At 38.5% G+C, this 25,903-nt stretch overlaps 1 protein-coding gene across 1 annotated transcript in view; it reads right to left on the reverse strand.

The window, feature by feature from the left end:
• CNTNAP2 (contactin associated protein 2) overlaps nt 1–25,903 on the reverse strand; it is a gene marked incomplete at both ends in the record, with an annotated part of 1,160,915 nt that overhangs the window by 434,175 nt on the left and 700,837 nt on the right. Inside the window, one exon of the mRNA XM_082479539.1 lies at nt 12,529–12,700. Within this exon, the coding sequence (XP_082335665.1) occupies nt 12,529–12,700 (172 nt within the window). The remainder of the gene's footprint in view (nt 1–12,528; nt 12,701–25,903) is intronic.

A 25,903-nucleotide genomic window follows, 5' to 3' on the forward strand; every position in this document is an offset into this window, starting at 1 on the left:
AAGGAAGGTTGACTTTACTGGAAAACAAGTTTGATCTGGAACTGGAGAGGCAGAGTTCAAATCCTTGTTCACCCTCGTCACCCTCATGTGTCGTCTTGGTCAACCACCATGTAACCCCAAAACTATTTATGTGCCTACAGTTAAAGTTATACAGCAAAACTCTACCTGGCCACCCTAAGTTTACATAAAGCAATGGAAAAACTGAGCCTCTCTTCACTTAGACTGCTGTCAAATCCTTCTGGGTCCACCAACTAATCATATCACGTGCCTGAGTGCAATGTCATTTATGCATTTTTGTTGGATAAAATACACAAACAGTGTTGGAAGCAGGGACTGTATATTAAGTTCTCCCCTCATTACTGCAGACATTCTTACTTGAGATATTTCTAGGCCATGAATTTTTGCCTCCAATCTTCTCAACAACTTGCTCAGTATTTTGGTTGTGGTTAGTCCCACTCTTCAAAGCTTACGTCTACCTACTTATGCTACAGAGTGTTCAAGTACCTCCCTCGAGACTGTGCATCCCATTCCCACAGGCAGAGTCACAAAGGTTAGTGAGCATTATCACGTGTAAATCCTGTAAAGAATCTAGGCCTTAGTCATTCTCTAGCTGCATTCTCCTTAAAGGAAGATGTCATGATAAACACAACAGAAATATTGGGATCCTCAGAAATGTTGAAACTACTGGCTACAGAAAAGCATAAAACAGGTAAGGTGAATCTGTTCTGTTCAATGTGCTAGCAGCAGAAATGGATTTGATCGCATTTGTTTTATTATTAGGCGGTACTCCATTGTTCTGCAAAAGATCTGTGAAGTCAGTATCTGGGACAAGTATGACCTTGAACATGGAATAATACCTTCCTGAATGGACAGACAGTCATTTTTTGAAAGAGTCTAATCGCTAGCAAAGACTCACTACCAGCAGAAATTCAGAAACAACATCATGAGTACTTATTTTTGAGAAGAAGAAGCTGGAGAGATACAGAGACAGTATTAAGCCTAAAGCACATATCTAGGCATTATTATTATTATTATTATTATTATTATTATTATTGACGTACAGTGATTTCATAGTTATCACTATTATTTTTCCAAGCTTTAAAGAGCAACCTATAACTATTATAAGACTACTCCTACTCTATTAGACTTATAACTCAATTTCTTTAGACTCTCACCAGTATGAATATTCTGCATGAGAGTCCAATATGCTAGTTTTAAAATTACAACGATTCCTGAAAAAAAGACAGAATGTAAATCCAGCAGGAACTCTACAGCAAGCCAGTTTCTGCTATAAACCAAAGCCCATCCACAAACAGCTAATAGTCTTTATTTGTAGAAGTGTGCTATGCAAGAAAAAATACTTATTCTGGAGATTTTATTGCTTGCCTAGATGAACAAAAGATGGACCCAACATTTTACTAAGACAGGATTTTGGTCAAAATTATTACAGAAAGCTATTGCAAGATTTTGAAATGGTTATTCTATGGTTTTAACATCTCTTTGTAACAGATCCAGTGGAAATTCTAGTAATCCAACGGGATTGGGACTGGAAGGCTGCTATAAGTTCTCCTCAGACCCTTCTCTTCTCCAGGCTGAACAACCCAAACTTTATCAGTGTGTCTTCGTAGGACAGGCGTTCCAGCCCTCTGATCATCTTTGTGGCCCTCCTATGGGCTCCCTCAAACAGGTCCATGTCCTTATTTTGGGGGCCCCAGAGCTGGATGCAGTACTCCAGGTGGGGTGTCATGAGAGCAGAGGAGAGAGGGAAAATCACCTCTCTTGACCTGCTGGCTATGCTTCTTTTGATGCAGTCCAGGCATACGTCACAGCTACTTATTAAAGCATTATGTCATATCTATCAAGTATTCTCATGCCTATTAATTATAGCACATCACGGAATCACGGAGTTTCAGAGTTGGAAGGGACCTCTAGAGATCATCTAGTCCGACTCCCCTGCTAAAGCAGGATTGCCCAGAGCACATTACGCAGGACTGCATCCAGGCGGGTCTTGAAAATCTCTAGAGAAGGGGACTCCACAACCTCCCTGGGCAGCCTGTGCCAGTGCTCTGTCACCCTCACCGTAAAGAAGTTTTTCCGTGTATTTGAACAGAACTTCCTGTGTACTAACTTGTGCCCGTTACCCCTCGTCCTGTCACTTGGAGCCATTGAAAAGAGCCTGGCTCCATCCTCCTTCAACCCACCCTTTAGATACTTGTATGCCATAATAAGGTCTCCCCTCAGCCTTCTCCAGGCTAAAGAGTCCCAGCTCTCTCAGCCTTTCCTCATAAGGCAGATGCTCCAAGCCCTTAATCATCTTAGTTGCCCTTCGCTGGACTCGCTAATCAAATAAAAACAGATACAGAGACATTCTATTTGTTTGGATTGTGATTATCCATTTTCTTTTAACAGGAAAAAAAAAAGAGTAGAAGGAATAATATTTGTATCTGAGAGATCCATATTTAATAAACAGAAATGCAAGTGAGGATGATACAATTTTAGTCCTATTTGAAGGCTAAAAGCAATAGTAGTAACATGAACAGTTCTTGAAACAAGATCATGATTTTTTGCAGTGATTCAAATTTTAGTAAAGATTAAAGTTGAGATGACAATCCATTTTTATTTTTGAGAATGATCATATAGTTATAGCTTCATTAAGAATAGCACCACTCATTCAGGAGAAGGATATCCTAATCACATAAAAATAAGCAATCTGCATAACATACTACTTTCTTCAGTTATGAACTGAAGCAAAACTGAAAGTGAAGAAAGTGATGAACAACTTGAGAGAGTTATCAAAGCAGTTTGGTTTCAAAACAGCCAAGTAACCAGGGAGGTACTGTTTCAACAGTGTTATGGAATCAGGTCAATATTTAGCATCTAGTCTCGTGAGAATATAAATTTCATGTCCAAGAGAGAGCTTTGTGGATATTTGCTCAGTGTTCACATCTTCCCCACCAGAGGATAAGAATAAAATAATAATTAAGCATGAATGTAATACAAGCTGCACATTCAAGCAAGTCTCCTGAGTAAACTAATGCATTTAAGAGAAAACAAGAAATTAATTTCCACACAAAGCTTTTGGTCGTGACTTTCATAAATTATTGATTACTCCATTTGATTAAGCTGTTCATATATCAGTGATGTAGTAGTAGACAGCAAAAAAAGAAGTTCTGGTAAAACAGCTTGTATTGTTATTTGTATGAGCTTTTAACAGCTTGCCACTGTTGCACTGATCAACTTTTCTTCAAATCCTTGCCCTACCAATCTTACCAGATTAGTAAATGTACGTAGGTGTGTGCCTCTGTGACAGTAATCTCTCTTCTCTCACGTACTGAACATAAAAATGTATAATGTGGAGCTCCCAGCATGTACCCGGGCAACCCACTAACTCATAGCCATGCTGGCTGAAGCAGGTCGCCAGATTTGAAGCTGCAAGGGTTAAAAAGTAATTTGCCCAGCCATACCTAAGGGTGACTTGGGCAGGAGTTGTTAGGAATCAAGAAGAGTAAGTGAGTTTGATTGGCAGTCAATCTCAAACGCCTCTGAATCACCTGGATGCTCTCCTGTGTCAGCTCAGGGATTACAATTGCCGATGATGAGCATGGAATGGGAATGTACAATCATGCACTTCTCCTTCCAGGCATGATAATTCAGCCTCCCTCTGTGGATAACTACCTAGAGACAGCTAGGAAGCACTGTTACCTCTTGATGATACTACTGAAATTACTGATGATGTTATTCAGGCACAAAGGAGCTACACTGTTTGTTCTTTAAAATTAATAAAAGAAGCTATTAAAAATAATCTTCTAGCACATGTTTGGCAATTACTTTGCAAAACTGGTGCAATGAGTGCAGAAAGCTGCCAGACTATGTCTATTCAGCTAAAGAATCTCAACATTTTGATGCAAGCTCAGTGTCACGAGACAAGACCTTGAATGTGTCCAACCATGGATCTGATAGATCAGCAAGCAGAGAGAGGCTAGAGACAAATTCCCTTACTTTGAGGGCCCCCTGTCCAGAGGGTTTTTAAGAAAAAGAAAGGCTTTAAGGAGCAAGGATTTCAAACAACATAGAATTTAAAAGCCAAACCCCATGTTTTGAGTTACACTTGAAAAATAACTGGTAGTCCATGCATTTTAAGACCACACTTTTCTCTTTGCAAAGGACCCCACAAGGCAAATGCATGCAGAAATAGCACATTCTGAAATAATTCACTATAGCTGTACTAACTGTGTTCCCGTTCTGTGGGGACCCACAGTATGAGAATGCAATCCTGTAAACTGGGCCCCAGAATTTAAAAAGGATGTTAAGGTACTTGAGCATGTCCAAAGGAGGGCAACAAAGCTGGTGAAAGAGCTGAAAGGCATGTCCACTGAGGACACTGTATTTGTCTAATCTGGAGAGAAGGCGGCTGAAGGCCGACCTCATTGCACTCTACAGCTTCCTGAGGAGGGCAAGGGGAGAGAGAGGTGCTGATGTCTTTCCCTGGGATCCAGTGCCAGGATGCATGGGAGCTACTCAAAGCTACGTCTGTCAGGGGAGGTTTGGACCTGGCATGTGGAAGCATTTCTTTACTGAGAGGGTGGTAAAACCCTGGAACAGGCTTCCTGGAGAGGTGGTTGATGCCCCATGCCTGTCAGTGTTTAAGAGGCATTTGGACAATGTCATCAATGCCATGCTTCAAGTTTTGGTCAGCCCTAAAGTGGTCAGGCAGTTGGACTAGGTAATCATTGTAGGTCCCTTCTAACTGAACTATTTTACTACCATTGATTCCATTCCCTGCACTCACCATGAGTTGCATAATGATGAGACTATTATTTCCCTGATATGCCAGGGGGTTTTCAGCTCCAAAAACACTTTGAAGGACATAGATCACAAAGGTTACAAGTGGAAACGGGATTTAATTTAAGTTTTCTGAATCTGTTTCAGAGCCAATGTTCACAAGCAGTAACACAATGCGCATGTGTAGCCAGGAGCAGGCTGATGCATTCTTCAGCTTATCTTGAAAAAACATCCATTGCAGTCTGGCAAAGGGAAGCCACAGAGCCACAGAAAGTAGCAGCAGGAACACAGGCCAAGCAGTCCCTGTTTCCTGAACAGTGAAAACTTGAAGAATGAGCATTGGTAGTGACCGCACATAACAGAAGAAGAGGTTTGTGGTACCATGTGGTATTTTCCAAAGTATGACACATACCAATGGCAAGCACACCTGTTGCCTTCCAAAACTTGCTCTGCCGCTGTGCTTCTTGGCCAGTGACGTATGACAAGCGCTCTCGTGCCTGCCCTGCACTTGTACTGCACACAGGGAGATCTGTAAAATGGCAGCTCCGGATGGTGCAAGCAAGCCCGGAGCCCTTCCAAGCACAGGCTGTTTTGCATGAGCAAGAACCCCTGGGGACATGGAGCCACAGGAAGAGCAGAGCTCGCTCCCGCTCCAAACTTGCAATGGGCACAAGAGCCCGAGAGAGCCAGGGCAGGAGTGGTGCCTTGGAGGTGCAAGAGCAGCTGGCAAGAACCGAGCAGAAAGGGCCCAGAGGAGCCCTGAGAAGGGGCTGTGCTCAGTGCTACAGAGGACAAGAAGCAACCCATGGGGGACACCCTGAAGGCCCACCCTTAGAGACTAGAAAGCTTCTTCCCCCTGGATGTGGGGCACGAGGGCCACCTTTGTGGAGCAGGAGCAGCAGACACCTAGCCAAAATGGCCCAAAGGAGCCCTGACAAGGGGCCATGCTCAATGCTGCAGAGGAAGGCAATTCCCTGAGCATGTGAGCAAGACCTCCCTCCTCCTCCCACAGGCTGGTTCCTCTTCCCAGGAGATGTGCAAGCCCTATTCTCCCTCAAGCTGGAGCCATCTCAGTGGGTCTGAAGAGTGGCAAAAGGCCCCCAGCCTGATTGACCCTGGGGGCAAGAATCCTTCTCACACCTGGCAGGGCACCACTGACTGCTCCAAAGCACTGGGACCCCTTGCTACATCTCTGTATTCCATTCTTACTGTTGCTGCCCCAGGCACTGCAGGGGATAAGGATGGCAAGCTCTGCAGTGTTCCTCAAGAAGGCATTCCCTTGGTCTTGCCACTGCTATCCAGCTGAAAAAGCCTGATAGCCTCCAGCAGCCTAGTCCAGACTCTGGTCCTCCTCCTTCAGACCCCTCCAAGTAATTCCACCGGTTCCTCCAGAACTTCCTCTCAGATATCTTCAGGCTGCCTCCAGGCCAGCTCTGGCATAGAGGCACAGGAGGATGCTCCCTTTTATCCTGCTCCAGAGCACTGTGACTGCTGCATTGCCACATGGTTGCACTGTGACATGGGGATGACAGGCCCCCCCATGCAGTCCTGCCCACCACCCCTCCACCCAGCATCCTTGGAGGAAGACTTTGGGATGCTGGCCCTGACGCAGTCCCTGTGCCGGGAGGCCCAGTGGGCTCTCCCTGCCCTTGGTGGCCAGGCACTGGGCACAGCTGCTGGGCATCCCTGATGCTTCCTCTGCCACTTGGCTCCCAAGGACAAATCCAGTGCTGTTACTCTCCTCTCAGACTGTGGCAGAAACCAACGCTGCAGCCCAGAGACTACACCTATTAGCTGTCAAGTTGCTTTACATACTCCTCCTCCTCAGAAATGTACCTAAATAGTTACTTTCTTAACTTTTGTTTTAGGAAGAACAAGTAACGAAAAAATCATCATGAAAAAATAATCCACTTGCTTTAGAAAATTATTTCGGTATCATATATTTTTCATCATAAAAATAATGATTAATATTTATTAAAGTTAAAATGAAACAAGATCTTTTTTCCTCTCTCTGCTGAGTTTATCTAGGATTAAATACAAGACAATGAACAACTGAGGATTTTGGAGATTTTTTTTTTTTTTTTTTTTTTTTTTTGTGGAAGCTTCCATGATCTAATCAGCATCATTTTCTCTTTTGGGAGTCTTTAAGCTCCATCATCCAGACTCTAAGGTGATTATAGTCCTTGCTGAAAAATACAAAAAAGAAAGTATCTTCTTTCTCTTACCCCTTCCATGGAAGATCGCTTACACTCACTTCACATGTGGGTTGCCTGCACATACTTCTGTTTCAAATTCTGTAATCTAACACTTTTTAGCATTTAAGCAAGTAGTACTTCAATGTGTTCCACTCACCTATCTTCAGATGAAGTGCAATGGTGATGAATCCTAAACCTCTGAAAAAAAATATTTCTTTTTCTCCTGAAGGTATTTCCTAGCTTTACTAATACAACTTATGCTATAAGCATTCTTTAATTCTTTAATAAAATGCCCCCTTTACTTATAAAAGAAACTATGCCCTTCCTCTTCTTTGTCCACTTTAGACTTTACTTGATTAATTAGTTGTTTGCAAAGAATTATGACTATTTGAGTCATAAAGAATGTCAAATATTTCCATGTGCAGCTTACACGAAATTGTTTGAGAATGACCTAGAATGGGCATTTTTGTATTTTTAAAACTACCGTTACATTGAAAAGAACTTGATTTTCCTTTACTGTAGAACTCAAGGACGTGGCACAGCTCCAGCTGACATAAGATTATGTCCCCCTTGCAAGATCAGAAAGGACTGGGTTGATCTTAAATAAAGAATCACATGAGAAATACTTTTCTTATGAAAGATTATTATAAAGTCCATGCTATTTTTGCTGGCTCTTCCCTAGTCCTACTTTACTTCCTTTTTGTGAATTTGTCTTGGGAACAACTCAACCATAAAGCCGGTTTTGATTCCAGTCTGGACATTGATACACCATCTGCTTCTTATGCAGAGTACTACTGGATGATATCTGTCTTATTCCTTGCTGTCTTCCTCACCACTGAACTGGCAGAGCAAAGGGGAGAGCAGAGAGGAAGGCCAGAAGCCTGAAGTCCACGTAAAAAGCCAGAAGTGAAGAATTTTAAGACTATATGCAATGAAGATTTTTAATGCCAAAGAAATTCTGTCTTGCTGCCAGTTGCACTGTGGACATTTTCATGCACCAATATGCTTGCTGTGTTTTGTTATTTAAATGAATTATTTCAAATTTTGATTGGCAATCACAGAGTCTAGAGAATGTGGCTGTATGAGATTAAAGCCAAATGCTGGCACTCTGTCATACAGAATGTATCACCACAGCAGGTGAGCAATAATCACCCAGAAATGTTCTCCTGCATGTATCTAATTACTTACATTAATTCTTTAGTGTGAAATTATTATCGAAAATTGGCATCTAATTCATCTTACTGTGTTACAGAGGGAATCACACAGTTTACACATTCATAAAACACTAGAAGCAGCTACATGAAAATTCTTAGTACAGCATATTTTCCCCATTTCTGTCGTTTCGCCTCTTATGGTACACAGAGATTTTCATTGACATTGGCATACGTTCTGCATAATCTACAACAACATGCTGGACACTATATTTTGAAATCATTTTAGTATCTCCTCATTGTAATTTTGTGATTATAATCCGTAATTCTTGCCACAACAAAGTCAGACAAGCTTTAGAATTCTCTGAAACTGCTGGGATAAATTAGTTGTGAGTAGTAATTCCTGTTCAATGTCCTATGCTAAAATCCTAAAGTACAACTGTACCATCTGGACTGTAACAACAAGTTAGTTTGTTAATGATAAGTAAAGGAGGTATATAGGGACCTGTGCTGTCACAAGCAGTACAGCATCTTGATCACTGTGACAACAATGCAACTTCCATTGCTAATACAATTAAAGTTAACTAAGATACAGAAACAGGGATGATTATTTTTTTCTCAGTTGCATTTTAACTGCCTGTAATTACTAGCTATATACCTGCATGAAATTATATGCATTTATATTATTTGGCCACCAGTAAAAAGAAATGTTCCTTAGCTTTGGTGTTCCTTTTTAATAAGATCTCAGCTTGCAGTCTTTGCAATAGCAAAATCCTCATGTGAGAAGGGGAAGACTGAAAATAAAAAGACACTCATTCAACACTTCTATCTCCCAAGTACAAATGTAATACTGTAATGTCACTATTCTTCTAATGTCTTAAAAAAATGCAGAAATGCTTTCCATATGGGGCAGCTGTTTAGCTTGGCAGAACCTGGGACTTTGGAAGCATTTACCTCCAGGTGGGTGCAACATGAGAACTCACCACCGTCAGTACCTTTTGTCATGTCCTTACAGAGAACACTGTCCCCTCCTTACTATATCCGCTCTGGCTAACGATGAAAAATGCCACCATTTACAACTTCACCTTTTTTTCCCCAACCAAATGGCTGAAGTCTGCAGTAAAAATAATTCAATGTGACAGCTTATCATTTTGCCCAGTGGGGGTTTTCACTGAAGTGTGGCTATGAAAGCAATTTCCATGTTGATGATGACCAAAGCCTTTATGATTCAGAGCCAAACAAGTTTAAAAAAGCAGGAGGATCCCAGTATCACAGCCACAAGTGTCTTCGCATTTCAAAGGAAATGAAATTAAGCTAACATATAGCACAGATATATACTTGGATCCTTTAAAAGAAAGCCACATATAAAAATGTTATATATGGTGGCATATTGTAACAAAAGTGCTGTAAGCTCTTATTTGCAGATGTTAACAAGACAGCCATGAAAATCCAGTCAGATCTAAAGCTTGGCATTATTATTTCTTAGTCAAAGGGTTTGTTTTAAAGTGCAAACTACAAAGAAATAAATTTGATAGTGGGAAACAACAAACTAGACTACATCTCAATCCTTAAAAAAACCCAAAACCAACCCTAAGAAAATTCTTTGGAAACTATTCTGATTTCCTATGATTATACAATAGTTACTCTGCTTGCAACACAATCTTCCAGTGCTTAAAAAGCACAAATATAATACATACGGTTTTAACTTGTATAAGGAGGATGATATCAGGGTCTAAGGTAGCCGAAGGCAGAAACAGAGTGCGAATACGTTTTCTTATATAAAGAAAACATACATACATAAACATATATAAAACACTGTTATTTATAGTAAAATACAGTATACATACAAATGCTATATACAAAATCTGTATTAAATAAATCTAATATAGAATACATGTTAAATATATAAAGGATAATATTTTAATATAGTAAAAGGTATTTCATATAATATCATATATGGCATTATATTCAAATATATTAAATATTTGAATATAATGCCATATATGATATTATATATTGAATATACATTATTATATGTTATAAAAAGAAATACCTTAGAAATAGCAACTTCTATATGAAGTTCACTTCAAAATTAAGCTGATTGACATATAGGAAGCTTTAAGTCTTATTTTTCAAAAATGTATTGCAAAGCTCTGATTCTAATTAACATATATTGTAAGTTAATTGTAATTACATTGTAGTACATTGCAAAAGTCTAATTCTGATTAACTTCACTATGATGATGGAATTATTTCTAATAAACACTGGCATAAGCGGGATCAATATAAACCATTGCATAAGCTTAGGTTTACCCACTGGGGAAAAAGCAGAGACTTAATTAGATGCATCTTCACATCCTTTCTTCCAAGTCAATTTACATTTCCAATAACGAATATTCAAAATAAAACTAAGCAATTCAACCTACCAAATACTAACCACAGGAGGCCTTTCTAATTTCAGTTGTATGTGAGGAGATAGGACAAACTTCTTCCCTATGACAGCAGCTCTTCACGTCCTCTTTTCACTATGACTTCCTATGTCATAGTGAATTCACTATGTGTCATATGACTTTACTATAACCTCAACAGGTCCATGAGAAGCAGCAATATAAAGTGGCATGACATACCAGAATAATTCATTGGTACACCACAAAGCATTCTGCTTAACACTGACATTACTAAAATAGCATACCGGATCTAAACGGGATGAAGTTACTAAATTAATCTTCTTCGTAGCAGCCCGTATGGCGCTGTGCTTCCCACTTGTGGCTAAAACAGTGTTGGTAACACACCACTCTTTTGGCTGTCACTGAACAGGGCTTGCACAACATCAAGGCTTTCTCTCCACACCCTCCCCCATAAAGGCCAGGAGGGTGGGGGTGGGCAAGAGGTCAGGAGGGGATACAGCTGGGACAGCTGACCCAGACTGACCATAGGAATATCCTATACCATACAATGTCATGCTTAGCAATAAAAACTCAAGGAATGAAGGAGGAAGGGGGGATGTTTACATTTATGGAGTTGCTCTTCCCAAACAGCTGTTACACATGCTGAGGCCCTGCTTCCCAGGAAGCAGCTGGACATCTGCCTGCTGATGCAAAGTAGTGCATGAATTCCTCTTTTTGCTTTGCTTGCATATGCAGCTTTTGCTTTTCTTATTAAACTGCCATCTTAATCCACCAGTCTTTTCGCCTTCTTTCTATTTTTCTCCCCATGTCCCAGGAGAGGGGGGTGAGCAAAAGGCAGGGCGGGTGTTTGGCTGCTGGCCACGGTCAACCCACTGCAACTTGTTCAGTGCAAACTGATGTCTACAGTTCAGGATGAGAAGGCATTTTGTGAGACCAAAGAAATATGCCATATTTTGTTTTTTCATAGTAGCATTTCTCTCTTTGAGATTCTCTTAACTTACAGTAGGAAGTTAAAAGCACATGTATTTCTTTATCATAACTATGCAGATCTTTGCTGATGATATCCAGAGTCACTTAGCCTGTGGAATCTCAATCCTTGGAGATACACAAAACTCAACTGCACATGGACCTGAGCAACCTGACATAGCTTTGAAGTTGGCCCTGTGTTGAACAGGTCTCAGACCATATGAACTCCAGTGGTTGCTTGTCACCTGAATTATTCTAGGGTTCTATAATCTTCCAATCTTTGCTTCTTTCAAAGCAAAATTCTAAAAAGCCTTTTTCAGCTTTCCAGCAGACTTGCTATGTGTTTAACACTTGCTCTTTCCCTCTCTTTCCTAGTATTTTTTTTTTCCAACAAAGAAGGAAGTATTGATCATCAGCAACAGAAATTAACACAAGTGGGTTAAAAGGTAGGGCTCAAAGCAAAAGCATGCTGTAATTCTGAACTACTCTCCTCAGTTTGGAAAAAAAAAATGACTAAGAATATTATTGCAATACTAAAGCATAATAAAGTTTGAGCATTTATTACAAGCACAGATGTGCAAGTATGTGGACCTATTCTAGTTATCTGAGGAATTCAGTGAAGCCAGAAGGCACTGAAGCCAGGAAGCACAACTAGTAGCAAAAAGATCTCCATAAGAGTCATATAAGAAACAAGACAAAAAGTGTGACTTTTCGGGAGAGTTCCCGCTATTCAAGGCTGCAATATTATTGACCCACGTGCTGAATTTAACTTGCAAGAGCTTCTCACCTCCTCCTCTGATTGAGAGTGAGGAGATTGGAGATAAGCCTTCCATTGCACCCAGCACAATCTACAACTTAAAGCCATCATCTCCATCATCTACACATGGTTCCCACTGCTAAAAAGGTAGGACCGCCTTGACATGTTCACTGGCATTGTCAGAACCACCTTTTCTGTATCACTGTATATTTTCAGAATATGCAGGACATATATCAAGGTATAAAAGTATCAGGGATGTCTGTAACTTACCTGTCAATAATGGCACACATGTCAATGGTGACATTGGCAAAGCTTCCCAGCTGGCCTTGCTCCACTGCGTGCAAATCCACCAGCTGATCATCCACGTGAATAAACTGCATGCATCCTTGAAATGAATGCTGAAATAGCGAGCGATCTGAGTCATTCATCTGTATAGGAAACCCTGTAGAGCAGGAGAATAAAGAGCATTATTAACTTCATATACTATTACTCAAGCCAGTATTTTTTCACAGGAAAAGACATCTTTTCTAGATGAAGGAAGAAAAAGGCAAGGTGGGAAGGAAATATTATACAGTTATTAGATTACATAGCAATGTTACTGATTTAAGTCATCAGTAACTACCTGCAAGAATTTATACAGTACAGTTGATGATTCTTTCATTAATTTTAGTCCACAGGATGGAAGTCTTCTGCTACCCTTCTCACCCCCTAGCCCTCTTTTGCTGTTTCTCATTACTTCTCTCTTCATACAAAGATTAAAGGAATAGGAAAAGTATTCACCTCCTTGCTCCATTTTAGGAATCGCATTCCCATTTCTCAGATTTTTCTGAGAAAAATGTATTCCATGTATTCCATGAAGTGAATTTCCAGTTCAGCTTTCTCTAGAACTAGGCTTCCTGGGCAATGAATAATTGTGCTGGAAACTTTCTGCAAACTTAAAACTAGCCCTAAAATCTAATGTCCTGGTCCACTTCTGAGGAATCTGAGGACATTCTGTAGCATTTTGATTTTGCTCTGAATACATCCATTTGCCTGTCTTTCCAAAGGTGGTTTACAAGAGATGAGAATGAATTAGTGTCTTGACTCAGGTTAAAAGGCAGGGAGACAGAGGATGTTTGTATGCAATTGTCTAAATGAATGCTCTTCAGAAGTCATTGTGTCAATTTACTTGAGAAAAACGTCCTTGATAACAGAGTGGAGAGCCTCATTCACTACTTATAAATCTCTAACAATGAACTCCCTGAAAAAGCTTCAAGAAAATAATTTAGACAGAATCTGTTTAAGATGAAAGCATGAAGGGAGAGGGGCTAACAACAGTTTATTCATAGAAAATGAATTTTTTTTTAATTTTCTAAAACAGTCATCGTCTAAACATCTAAACATCTAAAACATCAGCTAAAATTACTGCTGGTAGCTCCTAAATTTCCCTGACTCACTTCAGTAAGCACTCGCTTCAGAGTTCACTGGTGGTGCCACAGAATTAATCAGGGATGTTACATTAATGAAGCAGTGACCATGCTAAAATTTCGCTCTAACAAGTATTTCAAGAAATTGGGCAAAGGCTTGTCTTGAGGTCATACCACCTTTGGAGCAAAATTGTGACACTATCACAGGGAGCCATAAACTCTATAAGAAGATAAATAACTCGCATAATAATACATATCAGATGGAGAAGGAAAAACTCCCAGGGATCCCCCAATTGCCTAACTAGTGCGTAATAACCTTATCAGACCATCTGACACCCACCAAAATTGTGCTATTCCTAGACTGTGGGACTTGTTACTTTGGATTGGCAAAAAAGTCAAGTTGTAGGGACAGGATTTATATTCTTTTCCCAGCATAAGCATTGGCTAGTGACTTGTCTGATGAAAAGAGGACAGGACTTTCAGAAACTTGCCTCCTACTTTTTTAACTTGTTCTTTCCAGTGGCTGATTAAACTGATTCATCTGAGGCTTTACAGACAACAGAACAGAGAGTCAGAAAGTGCAAGTTAATTCTCTGTTGTTTGGTGGATGCAAGCACAGTATTTGCAGGTTCCTATCAGGTGTCTTCTCCAATTATATTTAAACAGCTCACTCTTTCAGTGTAATTGTCTGTTTTTCAAACTGTCACTGGAACTATCCTGTAACTCCTCTGCAAGAACCCCAAACTAATACCAAGCACATGTTTAGATCTTCAGTGCATTAGCAGAGCTGTGCAGGAAATCTGTGTATCATCTTCCGGTTCAAAACACTTCCACAATTCCTTTGTTTTAAACATTAAATTCAAAGTTACCAAAACTGAGGTAAACTCTTAGTAACGTTCATGTAAACCCAGCAAAGCCAAGGACATTATATGGATATATCTGAACATAATGAAAGATTATCCACTATCGTTCAGGCACTACCTGAAAAATAAGATCAAAACCTACAGCTACAATTCACTCTTTGCATTCAAAAGAGTATGATCCAAATAACTAAGCCACAAATGTATGATTAAATTCAGCAACTTACTCCAACAAATTACGACCAACATTTGATAGCATTTGAGAACTAACCACAGAGACATTTCAATATGTGATTCTCAGCTTCGCTGCATCTGAAGTATCAGTTCTTGACCTACACTATATTAGCACACAGTTATTATTGGTCTCTGGGACACATTCTCAGGTTTGCTATTGGTTGAACCTGCAAAGTAGCAGCCGGGTCCCTCAGCCTGGGCAGAGACCCCCAGTCCCTGGGTCCCCAGGCCGGGCTCCACTGGCTGGGGTAGGAAGGAGTCGGGGGCTGGAGGTGGCAGCTGCTCCTAACCTAATGACATAAATCACGCTTTCCTCTGTGACCCAGGAGAGCGGTGTACACTGAGCATTAGTCAGTTTGGTATTCTGAATTTTACTATATCTACCAATGGATGAAGACTGTACTTTGCTTACTCATATGCCTTTGCCCGTCTTCCTGCTACTCCTTTTGCTATTTCTAGTCTTGTAAGGAACTGGGAGAGGAGGGGTTTTGATGCACTTATACAGCTTCTTGCATAAATTGTCTGTGTGGTTGACTGGGTATCAAGGCATTTCAGTCATGCTATTACTGTAAAAGATAGTTATGTAAAGACATAATTTCCAAAACCAATTCACTGTCCACAGGGAATGGGTGAATGGTGGGTTTTCTGAACAATATGCTTCTCACAAAACAGCCTTCTCTAACACCAATTTTTTTTCTGCTTTAAAATTATTGCCATAGCTTTGACAAACTTTTCAGAATAACATTAATAAACATACTGTTATGTAAAGAGTTTGGCATATGGGAAAGCAACTAGATAAGCCTTGTATACAACATCTCCATTGTTTTTGAACTATTAGGTATACAGTCTAAAGCCCATTTATTTTGGTGGGACCTGGATATTTTAGACAATTCCAGTCTGAGTCATCATTTGGGCAAAGCTTCTGCCTCAAACATATACCTGGAAATGACCTAGTATCTTGTGGTTGTTATTTCAGTACACATGACAATGCCTTCCCCTTCCAGATTTGCATTATTGAGACATGATTCACTTCCTCATCCTTCCTACAGTGAATGAAATTTTAATTAAATGAAGTTCTATAAAAAAGGCTGACACTAATGCTGTCACTAGAAAGGCTAAATAATGGATGAACAATTTGGACAGCACTGTATTGATCTTCTTGCTGACAAGAAAAAATATACGTTTTCAAAATGCACATAAAATGCAGTTTGGACAGTTTAAAACAATGTTCATGCTTATGATTACAAACGCACCTTAAAGTCAGGTGGACTCCCTTATCCTGTAATTTCTACATCTTTCTGACATTTTCTGTATAAAATCTAAATCTTACCATTTTATTTTTCACATTTTAAGCCCACAGCGAGATGGATTATCCTGCAAAGGTCAGACATGGATTGAATCTGAATTTTCCCTAGAGTTCAAGGAAATTTGTTTCCAGGACTTCATTCTGACCTACCAAACATGGAACAGCCAAAGTTCTAGATACTACTGCTGATCTCAACTCAAACCTGCAAGGAAAATTAGAAAATCTGTAGTTTTGATTCATACTAATTTCTATGTTAGAAGTCACTTTAAGATAATAAAATAAATGTAAGAAAAATATTATAAGAGGTATAACAAAATACCTATGAAATAAAAGCAATATTTCTTTTCCAGTGTCAAGATCTATTATGCCTCTCTTCTAATCACCTGGGTAAGGTTCTATCAAAGACATTATGGACAGGCTCACACCTATTTTCAAAGTCATATCCTGCAAAAAATGCAGACCATGTCATTCCCAAATAGAGAGATTGTCTGGCAGACTGTACCCAAGCTCAGCTAGGAGGAACTATGCACATATCCCGTCTCTGTTCTCAGATCACCTACGACCTGGACTACACTTTTAAAAAATCCATGTGCTATATTGCTACTGGGAGCAAACCTCACTAATTAAGAAGAGCACAAGCATGATTTTCATTCACATAGAATTATTTCAGTCTTAATAAATACCACAAGATGTCCAAAATTCCAATATTTGTTTAAATAGCTAAACTTCATACCTTAGTTCAGATAACACTGCAACGGAAATGATTCCTATCAATCTAAAAAGACTTCTATATTCAGAAAAGAAACTACCTATTAGTATTCTGAGATACAAATCTTCAATGAAAAAAGACATATTGCAAACAAGGTACAATAGCAGTCTATTTGAAAGTTGCTGCTGCAGACTTAGCTTCCCTAAGAGCCATACTAGACATTACAAATCCAAGCCTATACCCACAGACACTAAAATTTCATAAGATGAACAATGTCTTGATGGTAGAAGTGAAAAAATATAATTAACAATGATTTTGTCTTTAGACAAGGGGAAGATGAGATTGATGTCTCTTCCAGCTCCATGACTGCATGAAATATAATGACTTCTCCCCCTTTATGGTTCCCTCTAAATTCTTCTGTAGATTGGATAAATGTTTGCCCAGATACATGAGGGCTGAAATAAAATATTCTTGTCTGCTGGGAAAAAGAGACGAAATATTACTGTCGAGGCATGATAGCATCTTAAAAGGAGGACCATAAGGGGAAAAAAATACGTAAAATAATCTTAATACACAAAGATGCTAAAATTGATATTTGTCCACATCACAACAGAAATAAATTCGTTATTATCTACTCAATGCACAGATACTTTTCCATCTTTTATTTGACTGACTGTTACATTTCCCGTGCGTGGTGGGTGGCTCAATTGTGCATATTGTTGGTTTTATAATGTCAGTATTTTGTGGGCTCATAAAAAAATACAATAAACTGAATTCAGTATTTTGATATGTTTGCATTCCAAGAGCATCAGAAATTTAGTGATAAAGGAAATGTATGTTTCTTTTCACAAACTAATAGCAAAACTGGATCCTCTTGCTATCTGGATGTTTAAAAAATGGATGAACAGCAAGGTTTAGTTTATTTTCTTGCAAATAAATGTATTCCAAAGTCCTTATTTTGACAAGAACTGATGTAGATGGTTGGTAATTCATGTTATAAAAGCAGCTTATTTTATGTTGAAATGGAAACAGCAACTCCACTTGATGGAAACTGTGCCTATAGAAACAAGAGTTCCACTGAAGAAAGTTCACTTTTTAAAGTGCCTAGAGCGTGCTTTTTTGCTTTTTCTTCAGAAACCACTTGATTTTGCCAGTTGTTAAAAACTTCCAATTCCTGCCTACTTCAATGGAGTCTGAAAGTAGTCAGCCACTTAAGACATAAATCAAGAGTCCTCAAGAAAAGTACAATAAAAAGGCAAACAACTATTTTAAAATAAAAGAGAAAATTTTAGATACATTTTAATCCTTTAATTAGAAACTGGCAGTGACCAAAATAAAATAGGGCACTGAGGTTGTAATAACATTAATATAAATAACACAATGAAATGGGACACAAATGAAAAAAAGAATTGTTTGAAATACATATATTGTTCACTTATTATGAAGCATTTAAGCACAGTTTTATGTTCTGCTCATTCTTAGTACAAAGGTAATTTTATGTCCCGGAAGAGGAACAGTTAAACAAATTAATAAAATATTGTGGGTATCTGACAGGTTAAAAACAGTTCGTTTGTCTTCTCCTGTTTTTAAATGAAGGTTTTATTACCTTTATAAGTGAATTCCCATAAAAAGAAATGTTGTGCATGCATGGCTGAAACCCTGAAATATAAAATCAGCAAGAACTCTGTTTTGAAATAAACTCAAAATCTGTCCTGATCTTCCTGTTTAGACAAAATTCTTCTTCAAATGACTGGAAACAAGCAATAGCAGCAAGTTTCAATCATCACTTTTCTGACATGGAGACAAGTGGTAAGAATGATCATTATTACCAGTCTTGACTAATTTAAGTCAGTCGAACACTTTACTGCAATTTCTATCTTATTTTATTGGATACAATGGAAAATACAGAAAGCCGCATAATGATCAAAATGCAGCAAATCTGTACATTACACTACCCATGTAATACATGGTATTCATAGGCTTTCTATTTTGTAACTAAGAGAATAAGTGTATATTCGATTTTCAAAGTTACTGCTACTTCACTTCCACCAAAAATCTCCCATGAAAATAAAAAAAGTCTACAGACTGCTGGAGATAATTACATCTAGGAAGATATAAGCCACATAAAATACTCAATCACTACTGCCTTTAAGAGAAGTACAGTGTGGAAATTACACTGTTGTCATTAATTGTTCTATCTTATTTGCTGCTTCTACATCAACTTATTTTGTTTTTTTATGTACTACAAAGTTCTGGCTACAATATGACTAAGGTGAATTTACTTCAATCAAAAATAGTACTATAGAACTGGTTGGGCCAATTCAGATACAGATTCACGTGATTTACTTCCACCAACTTCCACCTAAGAGATTGATATTTTAATCAACAATTATTTATTTTTCTTTTTGCAGTGCAGTTAACAAAGGTACCAAAATGAAAGCATTTAGTGTTGAGCAGCTAACCACCGAAGCAAAATCACCATGAGCTACAGTATGTATGACCACAATATGTCTCTGTGGTAAACTGCACCAGTTTGGAACTGAGTTTTGGTTTAGGTACCTTAAACACACTATTTCTAGTTTCATGCCATTCACTGCACGTTCTCCAGTATTCCTAATTTTCTCACTTAGCTCCTACTACCCTGTATCAACTAGAACCACAGAGAGTGCCAACCTCCCCAGACATTTACTAAGAAAACAGAATTATCTTTTGGTTGCAAAGACTTTATTGGAGCTTTGTTGCTAATAAATGTTTCTACAGATTTAAAACTTGAAAACCGATTTGGTAGAAGTGTATTCAGATATTCAGTGCATTTTAAGTGTCTATTCTGACACTTCTGTTAGCAGTAACTTCCAGGTCTTAGACACCTTAAATTTATTATTTAGACTTCCAAAACTACTTTAAGCATATTAATCATTAGTGAGAAGTATATCACCATACAGATGGTTTCTATAGGTTAAAATTATGGATGACCATTAAATATACCAGGTGGATTTAGAGATCAACATTGTTGCTGTTTAATAGACAAACTAAAAAAATAATTGGATGTTTAAAGAGTTATCTTAATAATTTTCATATTTTACAAAGCTTATCTTTTCATTGATTAATCATATTTTTGTTCTTAAATTCACATAAATTTATATTATCTGAGCAATGAAATTAAGTACATTAACTTCTGTAGGGCTCAATGGAATCCCTACAAAGAGTCACTAAATTCATAATAAAGGCTGTTCTTGTGCTTATTAGGATCCTATGCAAAAAAGACATAGTAATTAATCTTAAAATCTTAGCATTACAAACTATAGAAATGCTTAACACATTTTTCTAATTCTCTTAGATTTTCAGTTTATAATAACTGTAGAGACAGGTGGCTCATAAAAATGTACCACAGTACTTTTCTTATTAGTTGCATTTTTTACTATCTATTAGATGAAGACGAGAGGAAAGAAAGGCAGGATAAAGAGGGAAAATCACATGGTCATTTTGATACTTTAAAAGTAAACATAGCAATGTGATTAGTAGTCCCTCCACTTTTTAAGAGATTATCTATGCCACTTGCTTGAATTATGAGGTATTTATAAACTGTTTGAATTACATACGTATTTGGGCAAACTGGATAGTTTAACTTAATACACCTCTAACTCAGTAGTAGAATAGAACTTCATATCTGTTTTTTCAGGTGGTCATGATTTAAAAAATATTTGGCTTTCTTATTTCTATTTAGAAACAGATACAGATTTGTATTTCCAAATTTAGAAACAAATAACAAAATCTCTACAATGTAAACACACGCATTCTCTCCTTTCTTAATCTAAGTTAATTTATCTGTAGCACATAATTTGTACCTGCAGTTCAAGTGAAAAGTTAGCAACCTTTAACATTTTTATAAGTGGAAAGCACTCATATTGCAGCGCATATTCAACTTATATTAATATTAAAAAAATCAAATAATAAATTTCTGTTATCTCCATAATTATTTAAATCTATTGTGAGTGCAAATATTTCACTAAATGTAAAGAAACAAAAGTCTATTTGCATGTCACTCCTAAGCCTTGAATGTTAGAAAGGATTGCCATTTTGTTATCTTTTTTAAACCTCTTTCTCTCTCTCAAAAAAAAAAAAAAAGAATGAAAATATCATCATTTTAGAAACTGATCTTTAACCTTACAAATAAAAAATTAAAGAATTCTGTGGGAGACCTCGGCTGGTCAGAGGGATCAGAATGCAAGTTTAACATTGACCTTGAGCAGATACCCGTGTACCCTTGAAGAGACTCGGAGAGTCCTGAGAAGAGCTGAAGCAAACAAGATAAGGGTGGCAAACATCCTGGCTTTGACCTGAGCATGAACAGCGCGTGATCAGCAATTGTATTGGCTGGCTGGCATGTGATGTGAGAGCGTACTGGGCAAAAGTAGAATGGTAGAGTATACGCATAGATAAGCATCCGGGTAAAAGGATATAAAAGAGCACTGCTTGTAAAATAAAGTACAATTGCTGTAACTTGATGTTGTGTTGTGTCCGTCCCTACAATGACAGAATTCCAGCTGTTGGGTTATGATGCATTTCTACTTTCTCAGCTCATCCAGCCTTCACTCTATTACAAGTCTGCTCACTCAAAACAAAGTGTGTGTACAGTAGAGAATTTGTAGAAAGTAATATACAGATATTACTTTAACTTCAATCTCCTGTCTTTTTAAATAAAAAACAAAAACCAACCAAAACCAAAAAAAACCAAACCAAAAGCAAGCAATTTGTTTTTAAGGAAACAGTATGAAATTTTAAACTGAAACCACAAAATAACCCCTAAGAAGCATAACTCTTAACATTATGTCTTCCTCCCAGTATTAATATCCAGTCCAATGGAGCCAAGGAGATTTCTTAAACACTGAGTCTGCCTATTCAAGAGCACAGCAGGCATAGCACCAAAGGCCTTATATATTAGTGACTCAACATAAAGTCAATGGGCGTTTTTTTGAGTAACAACTTACAGGACCTAACTGAAAAATTGCAGTAGGCTCATTAAAACTTCTCTTGAAAGTACTTTAAGATGCATGATAGTAGATATTGATTGACCTACATCAGAAGAAAATATGCTATTCGTTAAGAGAACTGTGCTTATTTCCTTGAAAGAAGGTTTGTTGTTTTTCTTTTTTTCTTGGAAATACACACTGGAAAGTACACAGTGAAAATAACGTTACTGATATGCCACATCCAAGGTGGATTTCCTCCTACCAGAATGCTGAATGTTTCCTACAAAAATGACTGAAGCAATTCAGTGTATTGAGGAAAGCAACATAAACAATAATACAGCTGCCCAAATATAAAAGAAATCTTAGCTTTTCAAATTTGCTTTTGTTGTTTGATGTAATATTTACTCTTAAAGGTTCAAAATAATTACAGAAATCATGATGGATGCGTTTTGAAAGATTTCAACAGCAGCTCAACTAAAATCTTTAACACGTATCAGGCAGTTACCTTCCATTGGTATTGACACTGGCTTCTTTAGTAATGACTCGCAGAGTGTGAAAATAAAGACCAAAATTACAGTCACTTATGAAAAGTCATGTTATTATAAAATCACAAAATAATTTTGTTTAGAAGGGACCTCTGCAGATTATCTGATCCAAACTGCTCTTCAGAGGAGGTCAAATTAGGGCAAGTTACTTAGGGATTTGTCCAGTCCAGTTCACTGTCTCCAAGGATGGAGATTTCAGAACCTCTTCAAACAACTTGTTCCAGTGTTTGACCACCCTCACAGATGAGAAATATGTCCTTGTATTTAATCAGATTTTCCCATGTTGCAGCTTTTGTCTCTTGCCTTTTACCTTTTCATCATACACCTCCAAGAAGAGTCCGGATCCATCTTCTCCCAGTAGGCAGCTGTAGACAGCAAGAAGATCTCCCTTCAGCCTTCTCTTCTGGAGGCTAAATAAACCCAGTTCTCTCAGCCAGCCTCTCCTCATACATCATGTGCTTGAGGTCCTTAACCCTCTTGTTGACCCTCTGCTTGACTTGCTCCAGTACGTCATTGTCTTTCTTGTACTGGAGGACCCAACACAGCGTGCTCCAGATGTGGTCTCACCAGTGGTGATGGAGGGCATGAATCACTGACTGCAGCCTGCTGACTCTGCTCTTACTGATGCAGCTCAGTATGCCAGTGGCCACCTTCACCCCAGGGGCACAATTACTGCCTATGTTCAACTTGTCCCTCAGGACCCAAGGTTCTTTTCTGCAGAACTCTTTTCTATCCAGTTGATGACCAGACTGGACTGATGCACTGGATTATTCAGTCCCTGGTGCAGGACTTTGAGTTTGTTTTTGCTGTACATGACGAGGCTGCTGTCAGCATGTTTCTCCAGCATGTTGAGGTCCAAGTGAAGAGCAGCCTTAAGCACCAGTATACCAGCCACTTCCCGTAGTTTGTTATTATCCACAAATTGCTGAGGGTGCACTCCATCCCATTATAAAAATGTCAAACAGTATCAGGCCCTGAAGAACACCACTAGTAGCTGGTCACCACTTAGACTGTGCTGTAGTTCACCACCATTTGAGCCTGGTGTCCAGTCAATTTCCCCCCACCTTATAGTTCATCTATCCTGTCCATATTTCACCAATTTGCTATAAAGATACTATGCAGACTGTGTTGAAAGCCTTTCTAATATCAAAGCATACGATGTTCACTTTTCTCACTGATGTCTCACCCATGGAGCATAGAGAGCAATCTCAGGTATCTCCCAAAATTAGCATAACCTTTCAAAGATCATTGAGAGCAACCTTGCCATGAGATTGGACACCTCTGTCAGCACTCTTCGATCCAGCCCACCTGATGCCACAGACTTCTCTACATCCGATTTGCATGTGTGATCCTTAATCCGGTCTTTCTCTGATGTGGGCTTTACTGAACTCCACCAGACTCTGCCACTAGTTGCAGGGGCCTAGGAGACCTGAAAGCAAACTTTACCAAAAAGTCCAAAGCAAGGCAGGCACAAAGTGTCTCAGCCTTTTCCGTGTCCTCTGTCCCTAGGTCTCCATCCCACTGAACAGCGGGACCCCATTTTTCTTAATTTCCATTTGCTACTGAAGTCTTTCTTGCTGCCTGTCATATCCCTGACTAGCTTCAACTCCAGCTGAGCTTTGGACTTCCCAGTTCCAACCCTGCATGCTTGGGCAACGACTCTATATTCCTCTTGGGTAGCCCATCCCTGATTCTGCCCGGTACGTTGTTTCCTTTTTGCATTTGAACGCAGTCAGGTGTTCCCTTTTTCCTATAACTATGATAGTTTCATTTAAACAACATACATTATTGTAATAGAACTGTTAAAATATACAAGAAGCCCAGAGTTTTCTTTCACTTTGACTGAATGGATGGCATTAAATGCCAGACATACACACACACACACACACACACACTCTAGTGTTATTGGGAAAGAAAAGGAAAATTAATTATAATGTAAATTTCCCTAATGTCCACTTCGTTCATATTCTGTTCTTTGCAGGCTGACAGAGTGAGACTTCAGAGTATTTTTGGTAAGTGCCAAATGTTAAAAACATGGTTTTATGTACGGGTTTTTATTATACAGTTGAAACTCAACATAATGCATTGGTAGTTAAAAGGAGTATGGAAGACATTGGAGTAGCGAAGACATCAAGAAAGGAAGAGATAAAAGAAGACAGGAAAATTACATCTAACCTCTTTGTCTCGTACACCTTCTGTTGCTCTTTGTCTCTCAATCACAAAATCAAAGTAATATTTACTTTGAATCAATGAGGAAAAGAGGCAACAACTTAGCTGAGGACACGCTCTGCAGACACTGTTATTCAGTTGGCAAAACAGGGACACCTTTCCCCAGTCCTCTTCCTTTCCCCTCTGCTGTGGTGAGCCAAGCTACACTAACAAGAGCTCCGTGGCAGCTTTACCAAAACCTTGTGCAGGACTATAATTCCATTTCCTGGGGTGAACAACATCCTGGCCACATGGAAGAGAATGGATTCCTTTGGCAGATCTTTGTTGAAATTGAAGCAGGGGATGAAAGAACTGTGGATGATTTTTTTTTTTTTTTTCTTATCTAGGAAATACAGGCATTTTCAGGAAGCTCTGCAAAAAGATGAGGGATTCAGCTCTAGCTGAACTCTGCTAAAAAGGTGGAGTGTGGGATTTAGGGAAGAGTTACATTGTGTAAGACCAAGGTGACTTTGCAGTAATTTGGAATATAAGGACATTTTCAAGGGAAACAAGGGAAAGACAAAGACCATAAAGGTTATTAGAGAGATCCTGGAATTTGAGTCTGGAATAAGCCAGAAAATTAATATCTATGGAAAGAGAAAAGGGACCAAAATATTTCAGGAAGCAATTAAACTAAAACAAATTAAACAGCTGAGCTTACACTGCTATTAAGAATCACTAACTTGTTCACTGAGTGAGCACACCCATCTGATTAATAATTTTGTATCTCAGTGAATAACCTTTAAAGATTTGCTTGGTTTTGAAAAGAGACTAAGATAAACACAATGATTTTCTCTGATTATGGCTTGGAGCTTCTGGATTTTTTTAAAGTGAAGACCAGCTTTCTGTATTTTGTATCTAAAGTGATCAAAACAGCAAACATAATCAAATGAGCACAAAGGAAAAGAAAATGTGACACAGCCACCTCTTGGTAAACTAATAAAGAGGTTTAGAGAACCTAAAATATTGCACTGAGTTCATATAGAGCTTCATGTGGTGAAAATCCTAGACGTCACCAAAGAAAACAGGAACATTTTTATATTTGCAGTTTAAGCCCACAAGTCCTTATTCAAGAAAGTACATAAGCACACGTAAATCCACGTAAGTTCAATATAAAAGGCTTATTCTCTCAAATTGTTTATCTTAGTATCTTGTATGTAGCATTGTCTTGATAATATGGCTTTAAATAGCACAGGCAACAGAGCACAAGAGACCAGTTGCTATATCCTATCTGACTTCAGTATCAGCAAATTTTGTCTACCTTGAAAGGATGGTAAGTACTGAAGTCCTCATTGCACATATGATTGAAAGCTAGCCTTAAATGTAATGACTCAAACAATACTTAAATTATGCACACAGGTTGCAAATGATTGTGCATATAATTTCTCGGCTCTGTCAGATCACATA

This window comes from Vanellus vanellus, assembly GCF_965231255.1.
Source record: "Vanellus vanellus genome assembly, chromosome: 2".
Taxonomy (NCBI): Eukaryota; Metazoa; Chordata; class Aves; order Charadriiformes; family Charadriidae; genus Vanellus; species Vanellus vanellus.